This window comes from Rana temporaria, chromosome 1 (genome assembly GCF_905171775.1).
Source record: "Rana temporaria chromosome 1, aRanTem1.1, whole genome shotgun sequence".
In the NCBI taxonomy this organism is placed as follows: Eukaryota; Metazoa; Chordata; class Amphibia; order Anura; family Ranidae; genus Rana; species Rana temporaria.
Window position 1 is genome coordinate 407,258,508 of NC_053489.1, and position 20,729 is coordinate 407,279,236.

At 44.8% G+C, this 20,729-nt stretch overlaps 1 protein-coding gene across 1 annotated transcript; it reads right to left on the reverse strand.

The window, feature by feature from the left end:
• Nucleotides 1-342: 342 nt before the first annotated feature.
• Nucleotides 343-19,355, reverse strand: LOC120931222. Its single transcript, XM_040342461.1, has 5 exons — nucleotides 19,325-19,355; nucleotides 11,401-11,447; nucleotides 9,017-9,478; nucleotides 6,174-6,307; nucleotides 343-1,135 (listed from the first exon to the last, which is right to left on the reverse strand). Exons 1-5 carry the CDS (start codon nucleotides 19,353-19,355, stop codon nucleotides 1,015-1,017), a joined length of 795 nt encoding a protein of 264 aa, XP_040198395.1. The 3' UTR covers nucleotides 343-1,014.
• Between the last annotated feature and the right edge of the window lie 1,374 nt (nucleotides 19,356-20,729).

Consider the following 20,729-nt stretch of genomic DNA (forward strand, 5'->3'; position numbering starts at 1 on the left):
TGGGGAAGAAAGGGGATTTAAGTGACTTTGAACGTGGCATGATTGTTGGTACCAGACAGGCTGGTCTGAGTATTTCAAAAACTGCTGATCTACTGTGAGTTTCACACACAATCATCTCTAGGGATTACAGAGAATGGTCTGAAAAAGAGAAAATATCCAGTGAGCGTCAGGTGTGTGGATGAAAATGCCTTGTTAATGTCAGAGGAGAGTATGCAGACTGCTTTGGGACAATAGAAAGGCAACAGTAACTAAAAAAAAACGCTTGTTACAACCAAGGTATGCAGAATACCATCTCTGAAAGCACATCACATCACATCACATCAAACCTTGAAGCAGATGGGCTACAGCAGCAGAAGACCACACCAGGTGCCCCTCCTGTCAGCTAAGAACAGGAAACTGAGGCTACGATTTACACAGACTCATCAAAATTGGACAAGAGAAGATTGGAAAAATGTTGCCTGGTCTGATGAGTCTCAATTTCAGCTGCGACATTAAGATGGTAGGGTCAGAATTTGGCGTAAACAACATAATAAAGTGGCCTGTAAATGTACTTGACAAGGGCTGGGGCTTGCCTCTGCAGCACTGAGTTGTATATTTGGTATCCCCAAAATGAAAATATTAGTGCAGAATGGACCAAATCGTTAAACTGCAAAAATATTACATATTTGTGTAGAATTTTTATTTTATTTTTAAATAAAGAATTTACATTACTCAATGTGATTTTAAGCAAAAGGTTATGATCCCAGCAGAGATTCCTGCTCTATGAGAAGATGTCACATCCTGACCAGAACTCAAACACCCAATCCAGTCTCAGGGAATCATTTCCTCTACGTTACAGATCAGGGGATATTATTCTGCTAGTAACGTCTCCTCATTGGGAAGAAAATCATATGGGGCAGGATTTGATTTACAAACATGAAAAGCAGGGAAGCAGAGATTATGTGGGAATAGTTGCTGTCAAAAAAGGACTAAAAGTCTCAGGTTTTGTATCCTTCTGATTTTTACAGAGATCCATCACCTTCTTTTCATCCATGTCAGTCTGGTACCCCCAACGGCACATGTTATATAGGGTGTCTCCTCATGCATGCTTCCTAGCTCTCTGACATCCTGTGCACCTTGATGAATGGGTTTCTCCCTGTAATATGATTTCATAAAAAAATTCATAATGCAAAAAAAAGCCCCAATTGGTATCACTACTTTACTTTAAAAAAAAAAGTAATCACAATTTTTTTTTTTAGAGGTACATCTCAGACAAGATGTTTTGTCATCCAGGCAACTTAAAATTATGCGCCCCCTCTCATGGCAGCTTTAGCCGTCTTCTTTCCTCTGGGGAAGTTTTCCACATTAACTTGGATTGCCTGTGGTAATTTGTGTCCATTCAGCCAAAAGAGGATTTGTGAGGTGAGGTACTTACAGTATATTGGATGAAAAGAACTGGTTTACAACAGTAACCTTCACTGCAGGCACCTGAATGCAATCTTTTAGAACAATAGTCTCCAAACTGCAACCTACAGGCTTGATGCAGTCCTTTGCTTGGCTTTATATGTCCCTAGTGAGGCACTATTCCTTCATTCTACTGACATAAACAGCAGGGCACTATTCTTCCCACTGACAACAGCAATGTTGCATTATTCCTTCCATTGACACCAGCAATGGGCATAATTCCTCCCACGGACATCAATGATGCAGCACTAGTCTCACTAATACCAATGATGGGTACTGTTCCTCTTCTTACTTAAGCCTGACCACCAAGCCTGAGGCAGTCTACTGCCACTAATGCTGGGGCTTTTCTACTCCAAATGGCCACAGCCCAGCCCCCTAAAGTCTGAAGGACAGTAAATGGGCCATTGTTTAGAAAGTTTGGAGACCCCAGTTTTCGAGAGTGTCCACAAACTTTTGGCAAATTAATGCAGGTGTTATGGTCAGATATCCACAAACCTATGGCTATATAGTATATCTTGGCTTTTGCTGTAAGAGTTGACCTTGATATTGCAAGATGGGAGGGGCAATGCTACGATGGTTGTCTGTCACATAAAAAGTCATGGCTTTCTTGTACATTCGGCTACCAATATCTCTGAATCTGCTAATGGTTATGCTGTTTTCACATATGATAACACTAATGTTTAACCACTTGACGACCAGCTAGCCTCAGGTTGGCACGATCCCGCGAACCGCCGTAGGTGTACGCCGGTCCCTTAACGGGGGATAGCAGTCGCGATGACCACTGGCCAGGAGCGATCGTGGGCACGAGAGGCAGAACAGGGACGTGTGTGTGTAAACACACACATCCCTGTTCTGTGAGGAAAGACAGATCGTGAGTTCCTAATAGCTAGGAACCACGATCTGTCATTTCCTCTAGGTCAGTCCCATCCCCCTACAGTTAGAACACACAGTCAAGGAACACAATTAACCCATTGAGTGCCCCCTGGTGTTAACCCCTTCCCTGCCAGTGACATTTTTACAGTAATCAGTGCATTTTTATAGCACTGATCGCTGTATAAATGCCAATGGTCCCAAAAATGTGTCAAAAGTGTCCGCCATAATGTCACAGTCCCGATTAAAAAAAACACAGATCACCGCCATTACTAGTAAAAAAATAATAATAAAAATGCAAAAAATCTATCCCCTATTTTGTAGACACTATGGCCCGGATTCACGTAGCACTTACGCAACGTTTCTCGAGATACGCCGCGTAAGTGTAAATGTGCGCCGTCGTATCTGTGTGCCCATGCCCACAGAACTAGATACGCCTGAAAATAGGCTTCCTACGACCGACGTAAGTTTCCTACGCCGTCGTATCGTGGGTGCATATTTACGCTGGTCGCAAGGGGCGCTTCCATTGATTTACGAATCGAATATGCAAATGAGGGAGATACGCCGATTCACGAACGTACTTGCACCCGGCGCATTCATATATGCGGTTTACGTAAGTTGTACGTCCTGCGTAAAGTTAAGCCTCATAAAGCAGGGGTAAGTCATGTTAAGGTATGGACCAGGGAACAGCCGTCATATTTTACATCGTTTACGTAGTAGTAATAGGGCTGGGCATAGGTTACGTCACGTCGTAGGCAGTGATTTGACGTATCTTATGGAGTATTTTCGCTCGGGATTGGACAGTTCATTTTCAACGTGATTCTGAGCATGCGCACTGGGATGCGTCCACATTATTTGCATGGGGTCACGCTTCATTTAAATTAGGGTTGTCCCGATACCACTTTTTTAGGACTGAGTACAAGTACCGATACTTTTTTTCAAGTAGTCGCCGATACCGAATACCGATACTTTTTTTAAAATGTGTCCCCAAATGCAGCGATGTCCCACCACAGATGCAGCCATGTATCCCCCCATCCAGCCATTGTCTCCCCCCATGCAGCCATTGTCTCCCCCCATGCAGCCATTGTCTCCCCCCATGCAGCCATTGTCACCCCCCATGCAGCCATTGTCTCCCCCCATGCAGCCATGTATCCCCCCATCCAGCCATTGTCACCCGCCATCCAGCAATGTATTCCCCCAGCCATTGTCACCCCCCATCCAGCCATTGTCACCCCCCATCCAGCCAGCGTCACCCCCCATCCAGCCAGCGTCACCCCCATCCAGCCAGCGTCACCCCCCATCCAGCCAGCGTCACCCCCCATCCAGCCATTGTCTCCCCCCATGCAGCAATGTATCCCCCCATCCAGCCATTGTCACCCCCCATCCAGCAATGTATTCCCCCAGCCATTGTCACCCCCCATGCAGCCATTGTCTCCCCCCATGCAGCCATTGTCTCCCCCCATGCAGCCATGTATCCCCCCCATCCAGCCATGTATCCCCCCCATCCAGCCATTGTCTCCCCCCATGCAGCCATTGTCTCCCCCCATCCAGCAATGTATTCCCCCAGCCATTGTCACCCCCCATGCAGCCATTGTCACCCCCCATCCAGCCATTGTCACCCCCCATCCAGCCAGCGTCACCCCCCATCCAGCCAGCGTCACCCCCCATCCAGCCAGCGTCACCCCCCATCCAGCCAGCGTCACCCCCCATCCAGCCAGCGTTTCCCCCTATGCAGCAATGTATCCCCCCATCCAGCCATTGTCACCCCCCATCCAGCAATGTATTCCCCCAGCCATTGTCACCCCCCCATGCAGCCATTGTCACCCCCCATCCAGCCATTGTCACCCCCCATCCAGCAATGTATTCCCCCAGCCATTGTCACCCCCCATGCAGCCAGCGTCACCCCCCATGCAGCCAGCGTCACCCCCCATGCAGCCAGCGTCACCCCCCATGCAGCCAGCGTCACCCCCCATGCAGCCAGCGTCACCCCCCATCCAGCCAGCGTCACCCCCCATCCAGCAATGTATCCCCCCATCCAGCCATTGTCACCCCCCATCCAGCAATGTATTCCCCCAGCCATTGTCACCCCCCATGCAGCCATTGTCACCCTCCATGCAGCCATTGTCACCCCCCATGCAGCCAGCGTCACCCCCCATGCAGCCAGCGTCACCCCCCATGCAGCCAGCGTCACCCCCCATCCAGCCAGCGTCACCCCCCATACAGCCAGCGTCACCCCCCATCCAGCCAGCGTCCCCCCATGCAGCCAGCGTCACCCCCCCCCATCCAGCCAGCGTCCCCCCATCCAGCCAGCGTCTCCCCCCATCCAGCGTCACCCCCCATACAGCCAGCGTCACCCCCCATCCAGCCAGCGTCCCCCCATGCAGCCAGCGTCACCCCCCCCCATCCAGCCAGCATCCCCCCATCCAGCCAGCGTCTCCCCCCATCCAGCGTCTCCCCCCATCCAGCCATGTCACGCTTACCTGCATCCCCGCTGCCGCCGACTGTGTAATACGGGCGGGAACATTACAACTTTGAATCTCTGTTATGATTGGCGCCGCGCTGCGTATAGACACTCCCCCTCGCTCGGGATTGGACAGTTCACCCGAGCGAGGGGGAGTGTCTATGCGTGGTGCGAATCATTACAGCTATTCAAAGCTGTAATGTTCCCGCCCGTATTACACAGTCGGCGGCAGCGGGGATGCGGCGAATGGCGGCGGATTACGGCGTTTCGTGGCGGCGGGCGGCGGCGGGCGGCGTTCGGCGGCGGCGGCGGTCGGCGGCAAGTATTCTATTTATGTATCGGGGCGGGGTATCGGCGTCTGAGTACCGCCGAAAAAACTCGGAATCGGTCCCGATACCGATACTAGTATCGGTATCGGGACAACCCTAATTTAAATGTATCACGCCCACTTCCACCTACTTTGAATTAGGCGGGCTTACGCCGACGAATTTACGTTACGCCGGCGCAACGTTGGGAGCAAGTGCTTTGTGAATACTGTGCTAGCCGCTCTGCGCTACGTCGGCGTAGCATATATGCGATACGCTACGCCGGCATAACTGTGCGCCAAGGTACGTGAATCCGGGCCTATAACTTTTGCGCAAACCAATTAATATACACTTATTGCGATTTTTATTACCAAACATGTGTAGAAGAATACATATGGGCCTAAACTGGGAAAAAAATAGCTTTTTTTTAAATGGGGATATTTATTATTGCAAAAATTACAAGATTTTTTCAAAATTGTTGCTCTTTTTTTGTTTATAGCGCAAAAAATAAAAAGCAGTCACGAAAAAAATCGCTGATCGCCGCCATTAGTAGTAAAAATAAAATAATTAATAAAAATGCAATAAAAATATCCCCTATTTTGTAAACGCTATAAATTTTGCGCAAACCAATCGATAAACGCTTATTGCGATTTTTTTTACCAAAAATAGGTAGAAGAATACGTATCGGCCTAAACTGAGGGAAAAAAAAAACATTTTATATATGTTTTTGGGGGATATTTATTACAGCAAAAAGTAAAAAATATTGCATTTTTTTCAAAATTGTCGCTCTATTTTTGTTTATAGCGCAAAAAATAAAAACCGCAGAGGTGATCAAATACCAGCAAAAGAAAGCTCTATTTGTGGGAAAAAAAGGACGTCAATTTTGTTTGGGTACATCGTCGCACGACCGGACAATTGTCAGTTAAAGCGACGCAATGCCGAATCGCAAAAAATGGCCCGGTCATTGAGCAGCCAGGGCTGAAGTGGTAATGACCTAACAAAAGTAAATTATTTTCTAAATCCTTGCAAGCCTAATATTCGTACTCAAATAATAAAGCATCTTTAATGTAAGCAGCATATGCTGAAAAACTCACTCTTTTTCTCTAAGTGAACAGAGCACTCGGGCAATTAGTGTGTGATGCCCACTGTCTGTCCTCTCCTTCACCAGCCTCACCAGTTCAGACATTGGAAGTTGCAGTTTCTCCACACCTTGCCAAGATGCATTAATCTAAAGGGTTAAAAAATAAAGAACACACACGTCACTTAAGATGGTCTCATATTTGTTCTGATCAACAACTGAGTGGTACATCTACCCTGATTTTTTGATGTGACAGATCAAATCTTATAGCTATATTGTAAGTTTACCTTTTTACACCCCACGTCCCTCTGTGTTTATGACGGAGGTCTTGGAATCTGCCGCGGTCTTCTTTCCCTTTTCTTCCTTAGGGATGCCAGTGCAGTTCAGAGGGATTCTGATTGGTCAGCGCTGGCATGTAACTGCTTTCACCAATCGGAAACACTCTGATTCAATCAGAGACCCTAAGCAAAAAAGGGAGGAAGATCCCTGGACCGAAATATTCAGAATATGTACATACAGTGCACTGAAAAATTATATATATCTCTTGCAATTTTCCGCATTTTGTCATATTACAACCAAAGACGTAAATGTATTTTATTGGTATTTTTTAGACCAACACAAAGTGGCAAATAATTGTGAAGTGGAAGGAAAATGATAAATGGTTTTCCAATTTTTTTCCCAAATAAATATCTGAAAAGTGCGGTGTGCATTTGTATTCAGCCCCCTTCACTCTGATACCCCTAACTAAAATCTAGTGGAACCAATTGCCTTCAGAAGTCACCTAATTAGTAAATAGATTCCACCTGTATGTAACTTATTTCAGTATAAATACAGCTGTTCTGTGAAGCCCTCAGAGGTTTGTAAGAGAACCTTAGTGAACAAACAGCATCATGAAGGTCAAGGAACACCTCAGACAGGTCAGGAAAAAAGTTGTTGAGAAGTTTAAAGCAGGGTTAGGTTATAAAAAAAATATCACAAGCTTTGAACATCTCACGGAGTACTGTTCAATCCATCATCCGAAAATGGAAAGATTATTCAGAGAAGCAGCCAAGAGGGCCATGGTAACTCTGGAGGAGCTACAGAGAGATCCACAGTTCAGGTGAGATAATCTGTCCACAGGATAACTATTAGTCCTGCATCCCACAAATCTGGCCTTTATGGAAGAGTGTCAAGAAGAAATCCATTGGTGAAAGAAAGCCATAAGAAATTATGTTTGCTGTTTGTGAGAACCCATGTGGGGGACACAGCAAACATGTGGAAGAAGGTGCTCTGGTCAGATGAGATCAAAATTGAACTTTTTGGCCTAAAAGCAAAATACCATGTGTGGTGGAAAACTAACACTGCACATCACCCTGAACACACCATCACCGCCGTAACACATGGTGGTGGCAGCATCATATTGTGGGAAGCTTTTTTTCAGCAGGGACAGGGAAGCTAGTCAGAGTTGATGGGAAGATGGATGGAGCCAAATACAGGGCAATCTTAGAAAACAAGTTAGAGTCTGCAAAAGACTTGAGACTGGGGGGAGGTTCACCTTGCAGCAGGACAAGACCCTAAACATACAGCCAGAGCTACAATGGAATTGTTTAGATCAAAACATATTTATGACCTAAATCCAAATGAGACTCTGTGGCAAGACTTGAAAATTTGACAGAGCTTGAGCTACTTTAAAAGAAGACTGGGCACAATTTTCATTCTCCTACATGTGCAAAGCTAGTAGAGACAATTTCCTGCAAAAGGTGGTTCTATAAAGTATTATATCAGGGGCTGAGTATAAATGCACGCCACACTTTTCAGATATTTATTTGTAAAAAAAAATGAAAACCATTTATAATTTTCCTTCCACCTCACAATAATGTGCCACTTTGTATTGGTCTATCATAAAATCCCAATAAAATACATTTACGTTTTTGGTTGTAACATGACAAAATGTGGAAAAATTTCAACGGGTATGAATACATTTTTAAGGCACTATATTTCTATTTGCATAGTCTGGGCACAGGATCACTTTAATTGACTGTAAGTCAGTGTCGTGAGCAGTGTTGCTAACCTACCAGATTGAAATTTACTGGCACGACACCCAAAATTTACTTGCGCAGCCATGTTTTTACTGGCATTTCACAAAAGTTACAATTTTTGGTGCTACAAACAAGTACGCTAGGCAAATAGCAATGTGATTTAAGGTAGATATTAAGGTAAAAAAACATATTTTTGTTATTTTCGATATAATAAGGGCAAATTATTTAGTCACATCACCCCCTGTCTCTATCCCCCTCTGCCACCAACACCCCCTGCCTTCACCCCCCTCTGCGGTGCCACAATCTCCCTCTGCCTCCAATCTCCATCTGCCTCCAATCTCCCCCTGCCTCCAAACTCCCCCCAGGCCCCCTTCCTCCATTCACCCCCTGCCTCAATCGTCCCCTGCCTCCATCCCCCTCTGCGGTGCCACCAACAACCCCTGTCTCCATCCCCCACCCTCTGCAGTGCCACCATCCCCCTCTGTGTTGCCACCAACACCCCCTGCCTCCAAACACCCCCTGCCTACAATCTCCCCCTGCCTCCATCCCCCTCTGCGGTGCCACCGCAGCCACCATCACCCCCTGCCTCCAATCACCCCCTGCCTCCAATCTTCATGTGCAGTTCAAAGCCGAACCGATCTCGGCTATTTTTACTGGCACATTCCAGCAACCACGAACATTTAAGAACGGGGGAATAAAGTGCCCGTTTTTATGCACTGTCCGTAAAAATACGAACGGATGGCAACACTGGTCGTGAGTTGGTGCTGTTTATTATATATGAAGAAAGACTGAACTGTGTAGCTCTGCATTCAGTAAACTACTTGCAAAAATCAGTACTTACTTTACTTAAAGGCCTTTGCTCCTTAGAGGTCTTCGGAGGAGGAATTTGGTTTAATATTACTTTGGGGAAGAAAGCAGGGAAAGAGTTCCTAGATTTGTGTACTGGGTCACAAGTAAGTGTGCCTTCGTTTGTTAGTGCCACCAAACTTACTGCCCGCTCAACAGTTTGTGGAGGCCTGGACTTTTCACAGCTTTTACAGCTTGACACTGAGGGGAGAGAAATGCTGATTGCCCCTGAATTCCTCTGCAAGGGAGATGAAATATCTGTATGTGCCTCACTTCTTTTGTTCTCTTGTTTTAAAACTTCTGGTGTGTCTTCATTATCCACTTCACAAGCATCAATAACCTGCCCCAGGATAGGTCGAAGATCAATTGTAATTTGCCGAATAATGGGTCGCTCCGGTATAGGCTGATCAAGGGCTGGTTTGAGGTGTGTCTTGTGCGGGTATCTGAAATCATTTTTCTGTAGAGAAAACACATCGGAGTTCATTTATAAATGTTCAAAGATTCACACATTCTTCTGATTGAATTTACAGCAAAACTTCAGCCTCCCCCTTTTTCATGTCCCCAAAACATGCCTCTTATGCCTGATTTATTTTATTTCTTGTTACTGTTTTTCTTGACCAGGTGTCACTGTTTTCTCTATAATTAAAAACAGTTCCTCATCACGTAACCTGTGTACTGTGTTTGGTGGTGATCTGTTACTATGGACAGGTACAACTGCATGATTTATGTTTGGGACTTGCCCACATCCTATTATTGCAATGTGTGGGAGGTTACTTTTGCAAAAGAAGGGAAGTGATCTGTTTGGAATCCAAAACCACCTTAACCGTGCCCCCATCCCTGTAGTAATATAGAACAAGAAAAATGGGTCATGGGACTTTAAATGGGGCATGGATGGGTTTGTAAAATTGTTAAGGATATCACCAGTAAAAGATCTATCACAGTCCCATCAAGGGAAATCTCTGTGGTCAAAAGAAATGTCTTGGTGATCAATCCGAAAAAGAAATTGAAGGAGTCAAATGTAAACTTAATAATGTAATATGTATCATAATATATAATACAGAGATCATGCGTACAAAGGCATAATACATGTAGTCATAATAACATTGATATAAAAAATATTCAAAATCCAGGACATGACCATTAAAAGCAATCACAATAAATTGACATATAGATACAGTAGACATGATTATCCAATAAAATGGGTAGATGAAAACAAAATGGTGATAAAACACATAATTGGGCAAGCTTGATCTTGGCATCCCTGAGCATAGACTCGACGCGTTTCTTGGCGTTTAAGGCCAGTCATCAGGAGTGGGGTGCATAGCAATAAGCTAGAGAGAAAAAAGGGAGGGGGGAAAGCGATAAACATACAGGTGAGTAGGTGCAATCTTTATGTTTTAACGCAAGGGTTATTCCACTTTTGGCCCAACATAAAGGTAATATACCATACCACCAAACTCGCTTATGCTGCTACCATGATTCAAATGACGCAGATTGCACCTACTCACCTGTATGTTTATCCCTTCCCCCCTCCCTTTTTTCTCTTTAGCTTATTGCTATGCACCCCACTTCTGATGACTGGCCTTAAACGCCAAGAAACGCGTCGAGTCTATGCTCAGGGATGCCAATATCAAGCTTGCCCAATTATGTGTTTTATCACCATTTTGTTTTCATCTACCCAGCGTCTTTCTCCTCATGCCCGATTGTCTCTTCATTGGATGGATTGATAGCAGTGCAGCGATTGGCTCCCGCTGCTGTCAATCAAATCCAATGACACAACCGCTGGGGGTGGGGCTGAGTCATACAATCGGCGGCTATGGACGCCGATTGTATGGCAGGAAGCGGGCCCGCAAGCTAACCCCCTCGGTATAGAGCTTCCCAGAGGGGGTTAGCTCTTGTGGGGAGGAGCCGCGAGAGCTGCCGTGGGACCCCAGAAGAGGACGATTGGGGCCACTCTGTGCAAAACGAACTGCACAGTGGAGGTAATAATTCTGTTTGTCTGTTACCATGTTCACAGAGCTCAACCAATACAACTACTTTAATTAACCTGTAATAGTGCTGTGGCCAAAAAATAGCACATCTGATCCATGCCATCTGTTAAGAAAATAGGCTTCTCGAGGAAAAAAAGATTGGTTTGGGTACTTTGTTCAGCCATTTGCTATTTTTCTCAGTTTAAAACCAAATTGTAATTGTCTGATTATGTTTCCTTCTCTCTGCTCCATAGGCAAAAAAATACATACAGTATTTATGTAGGAAGCTGCAAAAAAATCTTCAAATGCAGGCATAATTCAACTGTTCTCTGTAGTCTCTGACCACGTTAATTAACCTTTGCTTGGTTAATTAAATATCTTGGTATGTGTCAGCCTTATTAATGCTTACCTTAGTGGGACTGCCCAAGTCTATGTTGGTTTTTGCATGGATGACATCTAAATATAAAACAAAAGGGTCAAAGATTACAATTTTGTTTTTCTTAGTAAATTTTAGGATGCAAAAATAGCAAAATAAACATCCACATATTTATTTTTCAACTTAGGATATATCTTGCATACTCCTTGCTTCTATTCCAAATCTCATTCACTCCTTCAGTAAATCCCCCTCAATCATTGTCATCCAAACCCACTGCAGAAGCAACACTAGAGGCCTGAGACTTGGTGATCCTTTCCAATTCAATGTACGAAGTTACATGTTTATTGCTATGACAACTGAAATAAGCTATATATATATATATATATTAACATAATACAAAAATAAAACAAACCGATTAGTGAAAAACAAACCAATTAGTGAAATTAAAAGTCCCAGTATTAAATATTATGTAGCGTGTAAAAAATAGGTAATCCAAGTAAATGCGCCCTCCTGATTCCCACCGCTGCGCTATGGAGGATAAATGAACAAAGTCTCACAGCTGCCGCTTTAAATCAAATAAATGTGAAAAAATGTGTATATAGTGATTTCAAACAATGTGATTAAACTATCAAAAACTTATATACTCAGCAGTGCTCCAGTGTATAACAAGCTTACACACATAATCTAAATACAGTGTTAAATTAGGTAAAAAAGTTCCATAGACTAAAGAAAATTATATATAAACCAGTGAATAAATTAAAGTGATGAAGCAAAAAGTTCATAAATAATAAGAAAATCTTCCACCACACCAGAAGTGTTCAGTAATTCCTTCACCCATCAAATTGGCCACTCACCAGAACAAATTGCCTCACACTCTCGTGTTTTGGCACAAAAGCATAAATTAGGATTTTCCAAATCAGTGTCACAGGATTCCACTTCCACCAATGTGATTATAATGGCTCCACATGAATGATAAAGAGAAGCGTACAATAGTGTAATATTGCAAGGCAATTTAATAAAACACCACATACAAATCTGCAATGGTTACACTCACATAAAAAGCTAAATTAAAAGCAGTGAATCACAGCAAAGCAAAAAAGACTTCCTCAATATCCTACAGCTGGCAAACAGTGGTCACGGCGGACCTGCAATCAACTTGGATCACTCTCACCACTCCACCGCAATGCACTGCAAATCCCCAGTCTGCAAAATCCCGCTACCGTCCGCTGGTTACAAACAAAATGCTACACTCACAATCCTGTCACGTCGGTTCATACGTTCAAATGCTCACTGTGTAGCCACGCCCCGACATGTTTCGTCACGGATTACTTACTCATGGGATTCAAAAATATTATATAGCGCCTGGTTACTTACAAGTACCGGTGCTTTGTTAAATTTAGAGGGGGATCAGAGAGTTAGTTGGCTCTGATCCAGGTATTCTGTTGAATTGGGTCTCTGTCTCAGCTTGGCTGTGCTGTGGGCTTATTCTGTTGTTCCTGGGGTGCTGTTCCCACCCCAGGACGATAGGTGGCAGCAGTGGAGTCGAGGTTTGGGTGCTTTTCCCCAGCAGCCTATCAGGAAGGTGTTTCCTCGCTGTGCCTCTCTGTGCATGCTGGAGGAGGGTATTTATGAGACAGACGCCATTGGTCTGGGTCCTTCTTCAAGTGTGGCACCCACATTTTAGGGTGACTGCATCACGGCGCCCCGGCGAAATGGCCTTCCAGGTCGGGGTGCGCGTGTAGCTGGCCAGCTAGAACCTGTCCTAGGTAGCTAATATAACCTACATGTATATACAGCTAAACCTGCTAAGAACCTAAATGTAATGCACATGTTTATATGTGAGAGGCAAAAGCAAAGTTATTCAGTGTGATTTAATGCTTGAATGTCATATAATAGTTGTATGTTGTGTTCACAGAAGCAAAAGAAAAAATATGCCTTTAAGAATCGTTTATTTATATGACAGTGAAGGTAAGCTCAAATTACACAGTAGAATGCATACCAGAAAGCATAGAGTTAAGCTTTTGTGACTCATCAGGAGTCCTTGGCCAATCACAGCTAATCTCACATTGAGCAGAGTCTTGACCTATCCCAGCTACCTTTGCATCCATTCTGTCTGGGAGGTTCCTAATACTGTACATGTGCTGCATTCATTCCACATGAAGACAGAGAGCAGACATACAGGCCCAGATTCTCAAAGGACTTACGACGGCGTAGCGCCATGTACGCCGTCGTAAGTCCGAATGAGAGCCGTCATATCTATGCGGCTGATTCTTAGAATCAGTTACGCATAAATTCGGCTAAGATACGAGCGGCATAAGTCTTTTACGCCGTCGTATCTTAGTTGCATATTTACACTGGCCGCTAGGTGGCGTTTCCGTAGATTTCCGCATTGAATATGTAAATTAGCTAGATACGCCAATTCACAAACGTAAGTGCGCCCGGCGTATCAAGATACGTCGTTTACGTAAGACATACGCCGGCGTACAGTTACCCCTCATAAAGCAGGGGTAAGTCATGTTAGGTATGGACGTCGGAAACGTACGAACAGCGTCGTATTTTACGTTGTTTGCGTAAGTCGTCCGTGAATGGGGCTGGATGTAAGTTACGTTCACGTCGACTAGGAATGAGCGGGCGTAATTTAATATGAAAATTCGACGTGATACTGAGCATGCGCGCGCATACGCCATTCGTTAAAAACGTCAATCACGTCGGGTCAGGATACATTAACATAAAACACGCCCACACTAGCCTACTTTGAATTACGCAGGCTTACGCCGGCACAGTTACACTACGCCGACGTAACTTTGGCCGCAAGTTCTTTGAGAATACGGGACCTGCCTCACTAAGTTACGGCGGGGTAGTGTATCTGAGATACGCTATGCCCGCCTATAGATAGGCGCTTTTTGGAGAATCTGGCCCACAGAGTTCAGTTTTATAGAAGCAAGGGCCTAAATAGGTATGTCACACAAGTTATATATGTTCTTATTGTAAATAGTGTGATCAGAACTGTATACTGATCTAGTTGTGTGTTCACTTATAGTTCCACCAAACTAAGCCATCGAACTAAGTCCATTCAGTCATTCAAACAAAGTCATCTAACCGCTCTAACTGTAGTTCCATCGAACTAAGTTACCGAACTAAGTCACATCCATCCATCCACTCTAACAAGCTAACTGCACCGAGCTAACAAACCCTGCAAACCAAGTTGCAAACCACAATTACACCTTTCAGAGAAATCAGAGAATGCTTTGATAACTTACAGAGAGAGTATAAATACTGAAGAAAGAAAGATATCCACCATTTTATGTTGAATGACAAGATTGAATATTTGAACCGCCATTTTCTGTTATACCTTATTCAACACGTGTTTGTACATGGACTGTCTGCTGCAAAGCAGCAGTGTTATCTATGAAGAAAAGTGAAGTTAATAAAGAAGTTCATTTAAGCATTTGGTGTGCTCTTTAAACCTTACTGCTTCCATAGAACGGCGCTAGAGGAATTTTCAGAGTAATAGACAGTCTTGTTGAACTGAAAAGTCAGAGATATCATAATTCTTCTAATGCCACAGCGCATGAGGCACTTTATAGTTTTGCCCCTGCAACAGCGCGTGCCACGAGGTATTCCTGGTTCCGGGGCCATATTGGTCCGAGTAATCGACTGGGTCCCCAATCCGGAGATGTATATGTGGTAGTCCCACCATATCTCGCCTGTAGCCAACACCCAGCCAATGCTCCTGTTTTTGTAAGGAAATGTATATGTGGTAGTCCCACCATATATCAACTTCAAGGATCACAGGTACAGCGACTATTGCGGCTCAATCATAGCAGGAAGCCTTTACGGATGTCCTCCAAATAGTCATGCTTATAGAACTTCCCCCAAAAAAGATAAAGGCTTGCCACAGTGTAAAACGATAAACATTCAATATATCTCAAAAGTAATGCACTTACATCAAGTTTGCATAAACACGCATAGGTAAATCTCAAGCCGATATGGTTCCTCCTATCGATATGGTTCCCGTCTTGACTGCGCAGGCGCAATCCGAGCTGACGGAAATCGCCGAACCTGAGCAGCTGTAGCAAGAGGTCCAGGGCGACGTGAAATTTGCTGTAAGTGGCCAGTCGGCTTCACGTCCTCGCTTCACTCAGATGTCTCGCTGCGCCCGCCCGAGGTTCTGAGATTTCCGTGGGCTATGTCTGCGCCTGCGCAGTCAAGCAGGGAACCATCTCGATAGGGGAACTAGATCGACAAGACACCGGCCGTCTCCAGCAAAAAACGCCTTTCCCCCCAGGGATCCATGGAGAGCGGCAACATCAGCACATTGCTCCACCCAATGAGCCTAGCCATAACTGACATCGACAGGAGCACCTACAGCTCTCAGCCTATTCAGCATGAATTGGCCTGAATTTAAGCCATGTATGGCAGTCTTAAGACTTCAGTTAAAGGGGAGTTCCAGCCATTTGTATGTTTATTAAAAGTCAGCAGCAACAAAAAGTGTAGCTGCTGGCTTTTAATAAACAGGCACTTACCTGCTCCAGCGCTCCAGCGACGCGCCGGCCGGGGCTATAGCTCCTCTCCCCCCCTCCCCGGCCGGCGTCTTCATTCTGAGTGTGGGCACCCGGCCGTGACAGCTTTCAGCTTCACGGCCAGGCAACCACTGCGCATGCGCGAGCGGCACTGCGCATGCGCGAGCGGCGCGGCCCGGCGCCACGCCGTGTAATTGGCCAGGAGATCGCCTAGGACCTGTGACGTGTCCTAGGCGATCGCCTACAGCAGCCACTTCCTGAAGGCGATTAAGCTTAGTCGCCTACAGGAAGGAGGAAGTGGGACAGGAAGTCCCACTCGTGCTGAAGCCCCCACTCCCCCCCAAAAAAAATTACATGCCAAATGTGGCATGTAAGGGGGAGAGGAGTGGGTTAAGAGGAAGTTCCAAATTTGGGTGGAACTCCTCTTTAAGGCAGAATAACTTGATAAAAAATAATGTTCCAAGGAACATACATTCCACAAAATAATTATACTACCAAAATTAGTGTGTGCTGTAAATTACCTACAGCATTGTTTTTGCTTTCTTCTTGCTGGAGGTTTTCATTTTGTTAAAGCGCAGAGCCCCTGGGAAGAAGTAAATCATAAAGCGAAACTAAACCCATCGATTTAGCAGCTTCAAAAAACAGTTATATTCCTGGAATGCTAACTGACACATTTGCTTGTTTTCTCAGCCAAACTGTCAAACTATCAAATGGCCAGAGTCATAACTGATCATGTGTGCAGCACCATGTCAGCAGATCAGCCTGTACAGATTCAGCAGTGCCTAAAAATAGAAAGAAACTGGGCAAGTGCAGATCAGTGCGAGACACTGTATTACTGTATTCTAAACAGTATAGGTACCTATTTTTAATAAATGACATAGCTATACTTACAAAAGAGGCCAGCCTGAAGGGATCTAGCTGGATGTAATTTTCTGATTAAAGTACCATTTAAGAAATATTACCACTGCAGAGCAATCACTGTGTAGTACTAGAAAGCAGGATGCAGAACCTGCCCACGTAATAACCACATGGAAAAATTGAGGACTGGAGTTTAGAAACACTGGGGTACTGGACCTTTCTAGGTTAGACAATATGGAGGAGGAGAGGAGACATCAACAAAGAGCATGGTGGGTGGCTGAGGATATTGCTTGTCTGGGCAGTCAACCAGAACATCCCATAACGTCTGTGTGGATTTGTTAAGCAGTCAAGGTAAGCTACAGTCAGGGGCGGACTGACAACTCATGGGGCCCCCGGGCAAAAGGAGATCATGGGGCCCCCGGGCAAAAGGAGATCATGGGGCCCCCAGGCAATAGGATATTATGGGACCCCCAGGCAATAGATTATGGGGCCACACAGTATACATACACACAGAAAACACATACACACACTAAAAAGGTACTGGAGAGGCAGAGCAGCTATATTTTTGGGATTTTTAGACCAAAAGGATGTCGTTAAGAGACATTTCAGGGACAGATATAAAAAAAACACCAATTTTTACATACTGTCCCTGGTTTTACTGAGGCTGGCAATCCTGATGGGGCCCTCTAGTGGCATTGGGGCCCTCGGGCAGTGCAAAAAAAGGCGGGTCAACAATGGCTTAAGGTACAAAAATATGAAAAAGGCTTTATTAGGGGTGGGAGTATCATATACATTAAATATCAAGCATATGCGAGGAACAATGTATCCATTATAACACAGTATATCTCACAATACCTATTCATTTAATTAAAAAACATGCTGCAGCAAATATAAATTAAAAATGCAGAGCGCTCTGACAGGCATCAAAAATTAGCAAACTCCATTTGTCCAGAAAAGAGAGGCCCCGCAAAAAACAATCAATAATGTGCTGTTAGATAAGTGTGTGAAACAAATCAAGGCCTGAACAGACACATTTTCAGAACTGTCATCCCGTTTTCCCCCCACAGTTCTGAAAAAATCATAGCTCACTATTACATTGTGTAGCAAGCTCTTAAACATACTCATGACATGCTTACAGTTGTAATTTGGCATCTACACTATGACCTCCACAGTAAGGCAGTCTTTAGCAGCGGCATTACCATGCATACTCTCATTTAGTTTGAGCCAAGCTTGGCAGGATCCACCAGACAAGCATGGATCGGGGCTCGTCTATGGTAATAAGACATATTTGCCTTTCAGTCTCAATTCTTAAGTGCAGGGGAGGGCTGGCAGCCTTAGGCCTGGGGGGCAAGCCCAGTCAAGTGGTCCATAGAGCGTGAAAAAGTGATGGATCGAGGAAAACAGTCTAATATTTTTCATGATCACAAGAGTCCGCACAGAGCCTCCCCTTACATCAGAGTCCGCACAGACCCCATATAGATCAGATCTGATGTAAGGAGTGTTCTGGGAAACTTGATTTAAGTGTGCATGCTGTGGACTATTGTGTAAAGAGGGTCTCTGCTCACCAAAGCCTGCCCCCCCCTCCCCTTTAACAAAGTCCACAGAGCACCCCTTTTTATACACTGGGAGGCAGGAGAGACTAGAGAGGGTGAGCTTACCAGGATGGAGGCTTTTTTGGGTTCAAACTTCCTGTCCAGTGCCCACACATGCCCAGGGAGTGTGGGCAGGGCAGACTTAGAAGGAGGAGGAGCAGATGAGCTATATCTCTCCTCGTGTCTGTTCAGAGAGAGAAGGGGATGTCAGCGCTGGTGTGCACTGAGGCTGAGCTATGTGTGAGACGAGACATAGCTCAGCTCTGCAGCCATCTACCTCAGAGCTGACACAGGCACGGCTGCACAGTGGGGGGTGAGCAGCAGCCGTGACCTGAGTTAACAAAGCTTCAGCAGGCATATTCCTGCTCTGCAAAAACAGCATTTGGTAGTGGCGGCCGGTGGCTGTGCATAGTGTCACCAGCCTGGGGGGAGATTTCCACCCTGTCCCCCCTGCCAGCCCTCCCCTGCTTAAGTGTGTTGCAAGAACAGGTTTGCAAATAGTGATGAATGCCTCCCCAAGTCACATTCCATAGGATCATGTAAGGAAAGTCAGAAGAAACAAACTCAATGGGGCAATTGGCAGCTACATGTCCCAGTTCTTGGCAGGGCCAACACCTAATATGACATTAATGGGAGTCCATTCATATATAACACTCATGGGTGTCTTAGCCCTCCATTTCCCCCTTAAGGGACAATTTAACCCTTTAATAAAAATGAACAGTCTTACTCAAGTTGATGCTTTCCTGTTTCCAAGGATTACAAGCTTGGAAGGCAAATCTTGGAGAGAATCCTCAGTAGCAGTATGCTACGCTACAAGGGATACCAACTCATCCACACACTGAAGGTCTGTAGGCCAAATGTGGTACTGTATCTAAAATCTCTTAAATCTTTGATGTAACATCACAGACCACTAAATCCACCAACTGAGCAGGCTTCAGCACCTCAGGTTACAACCACTCACTTGAAAGGTGGAACAAATCTTACTTCTGGGTCCCTGTAGGTTTTCCAGCATCATATTTCCAGGAGAACACGCGCTTGGGTTTTTAAATGACTTCTCCTTTGAGCTTACGATACTCCTTGGTAGCTCACATTCGGTGAGATGCTGATGTAGGCTTCAACATCATCCTCCAGGACCAACGTCTGTAATATGCTGTGCATAGGCTGTTGAGGTAGTTGACTCCTGTGCCATGATCTGCCTATCCAACAGCCCCTGTGTCTACTGCTATAGAGAAGGGTTCACTTGCTGCTGTCCTTCCTATGCGATCTGATGAGTTACAGTCAGCTGCTGGATGGTTAACTAGCTAGTCTCTTGCTTGTTAGCTTTGTAGCCGAGTATCCATTTGCTCACCATGCTCAGATGCAGGCCTCAGAGAGAGAGAGAACCTCCAGCATCAGTAAGTTGAAGTGCTGAGGTCAGCTATAAAAAGGTCACCTGAAATAATTAATGAGGTCTGGCTAACAGGTAACAGGGGGACCTAGGGATAAAGGCTTTATACCTTTCAAAGCTCTACCAAGTCTCCAGACTCCAGGACCCATCCCAGAATTTAACAAAAAAGGCATAAAGGTTTGCTTTATCCATAACAGACAAATTTTGGAGCCTCTCATTATGTGTAGCTGAGAAACCTAGGTGACAAACCATCCACAATCCTGTCAGCCAGCACCTCACTGCATATACTGTATATCATTTTACAAATAGACCAGAAAGACAGCCTGCTTTGAAGCTTGGTTTGGCTAACTGAGGCTTCAGACTAAGCCATTCAATAAGGGATGAGTCATTACGATGATCATTCTTTTGCCTTCAAATTTCAGTCTGAGCTATTCAGTTCTGACCACAATAGGCAAATTTAATAAAACTTTACATAGGTATAAGGATCTTTATTTTTAGCGATGAGACCGTATTTCAATTTTTTTTCAAAACGAAAAAAGTCACTTGTTTAAAAAAAAAAAAAAAAGATCCTTGTCCTGGTGTGTTCGTTTTTTTGCTATGTTCAACTGACTGCGTGAAAAAGAAGACACGTAAAAAAGAGCTGAGTTAAGAACCACCCCTACTGGCTAAACAAAGACACAATATTAATATGCAATCATTCATATTTACCTATAAGAGAAAACATGTAAACAGGAGCTGATAACGCCACCTACTGCATAAACAATATTTTTTAATATTTAAAGAATATAAAGACAATGGGCCAGATCCACAAAGAAGTTACGCTGGCGTATCTATTGATACGCCACGTAACTTCTAGTTTGCTTCGGCGTATCTTTGTTTTGTATCCACAAAACAAGATACGCCTGAAGCTGGGCAAGATCCGACTGGCGTACGTCTTAGTACGCCTTCGGATCTAAGGTGCATATTTACGCTGGCCGCTAGGTGGCGTTTCCGTCAATTTCC

Excerpts from the sequence above, each read along its gene's own strand:
- LOC120931222 (XM_040342461.1), bottom strand. The coding sequence starts at position 19,355 with ATGATGCTGGAAAACCTACAGGGACCCAGAA. Across the intron at positions 11,448-19,324 it reads AAACCTACAGGGACCCAGAA|ATGTCATCCATGCAAAAACC; the intron begins GTAAGATTTGTT and ends TTTTATATTTAG. Across the intron at positions 6,308-9,016 it reads AGCAAAGGCCTTTAAGTAAA|ATTAATGCATCTTGGCAAGG; the intron begins GTAAGTACTGAT and ends TTAACCCTTTAG.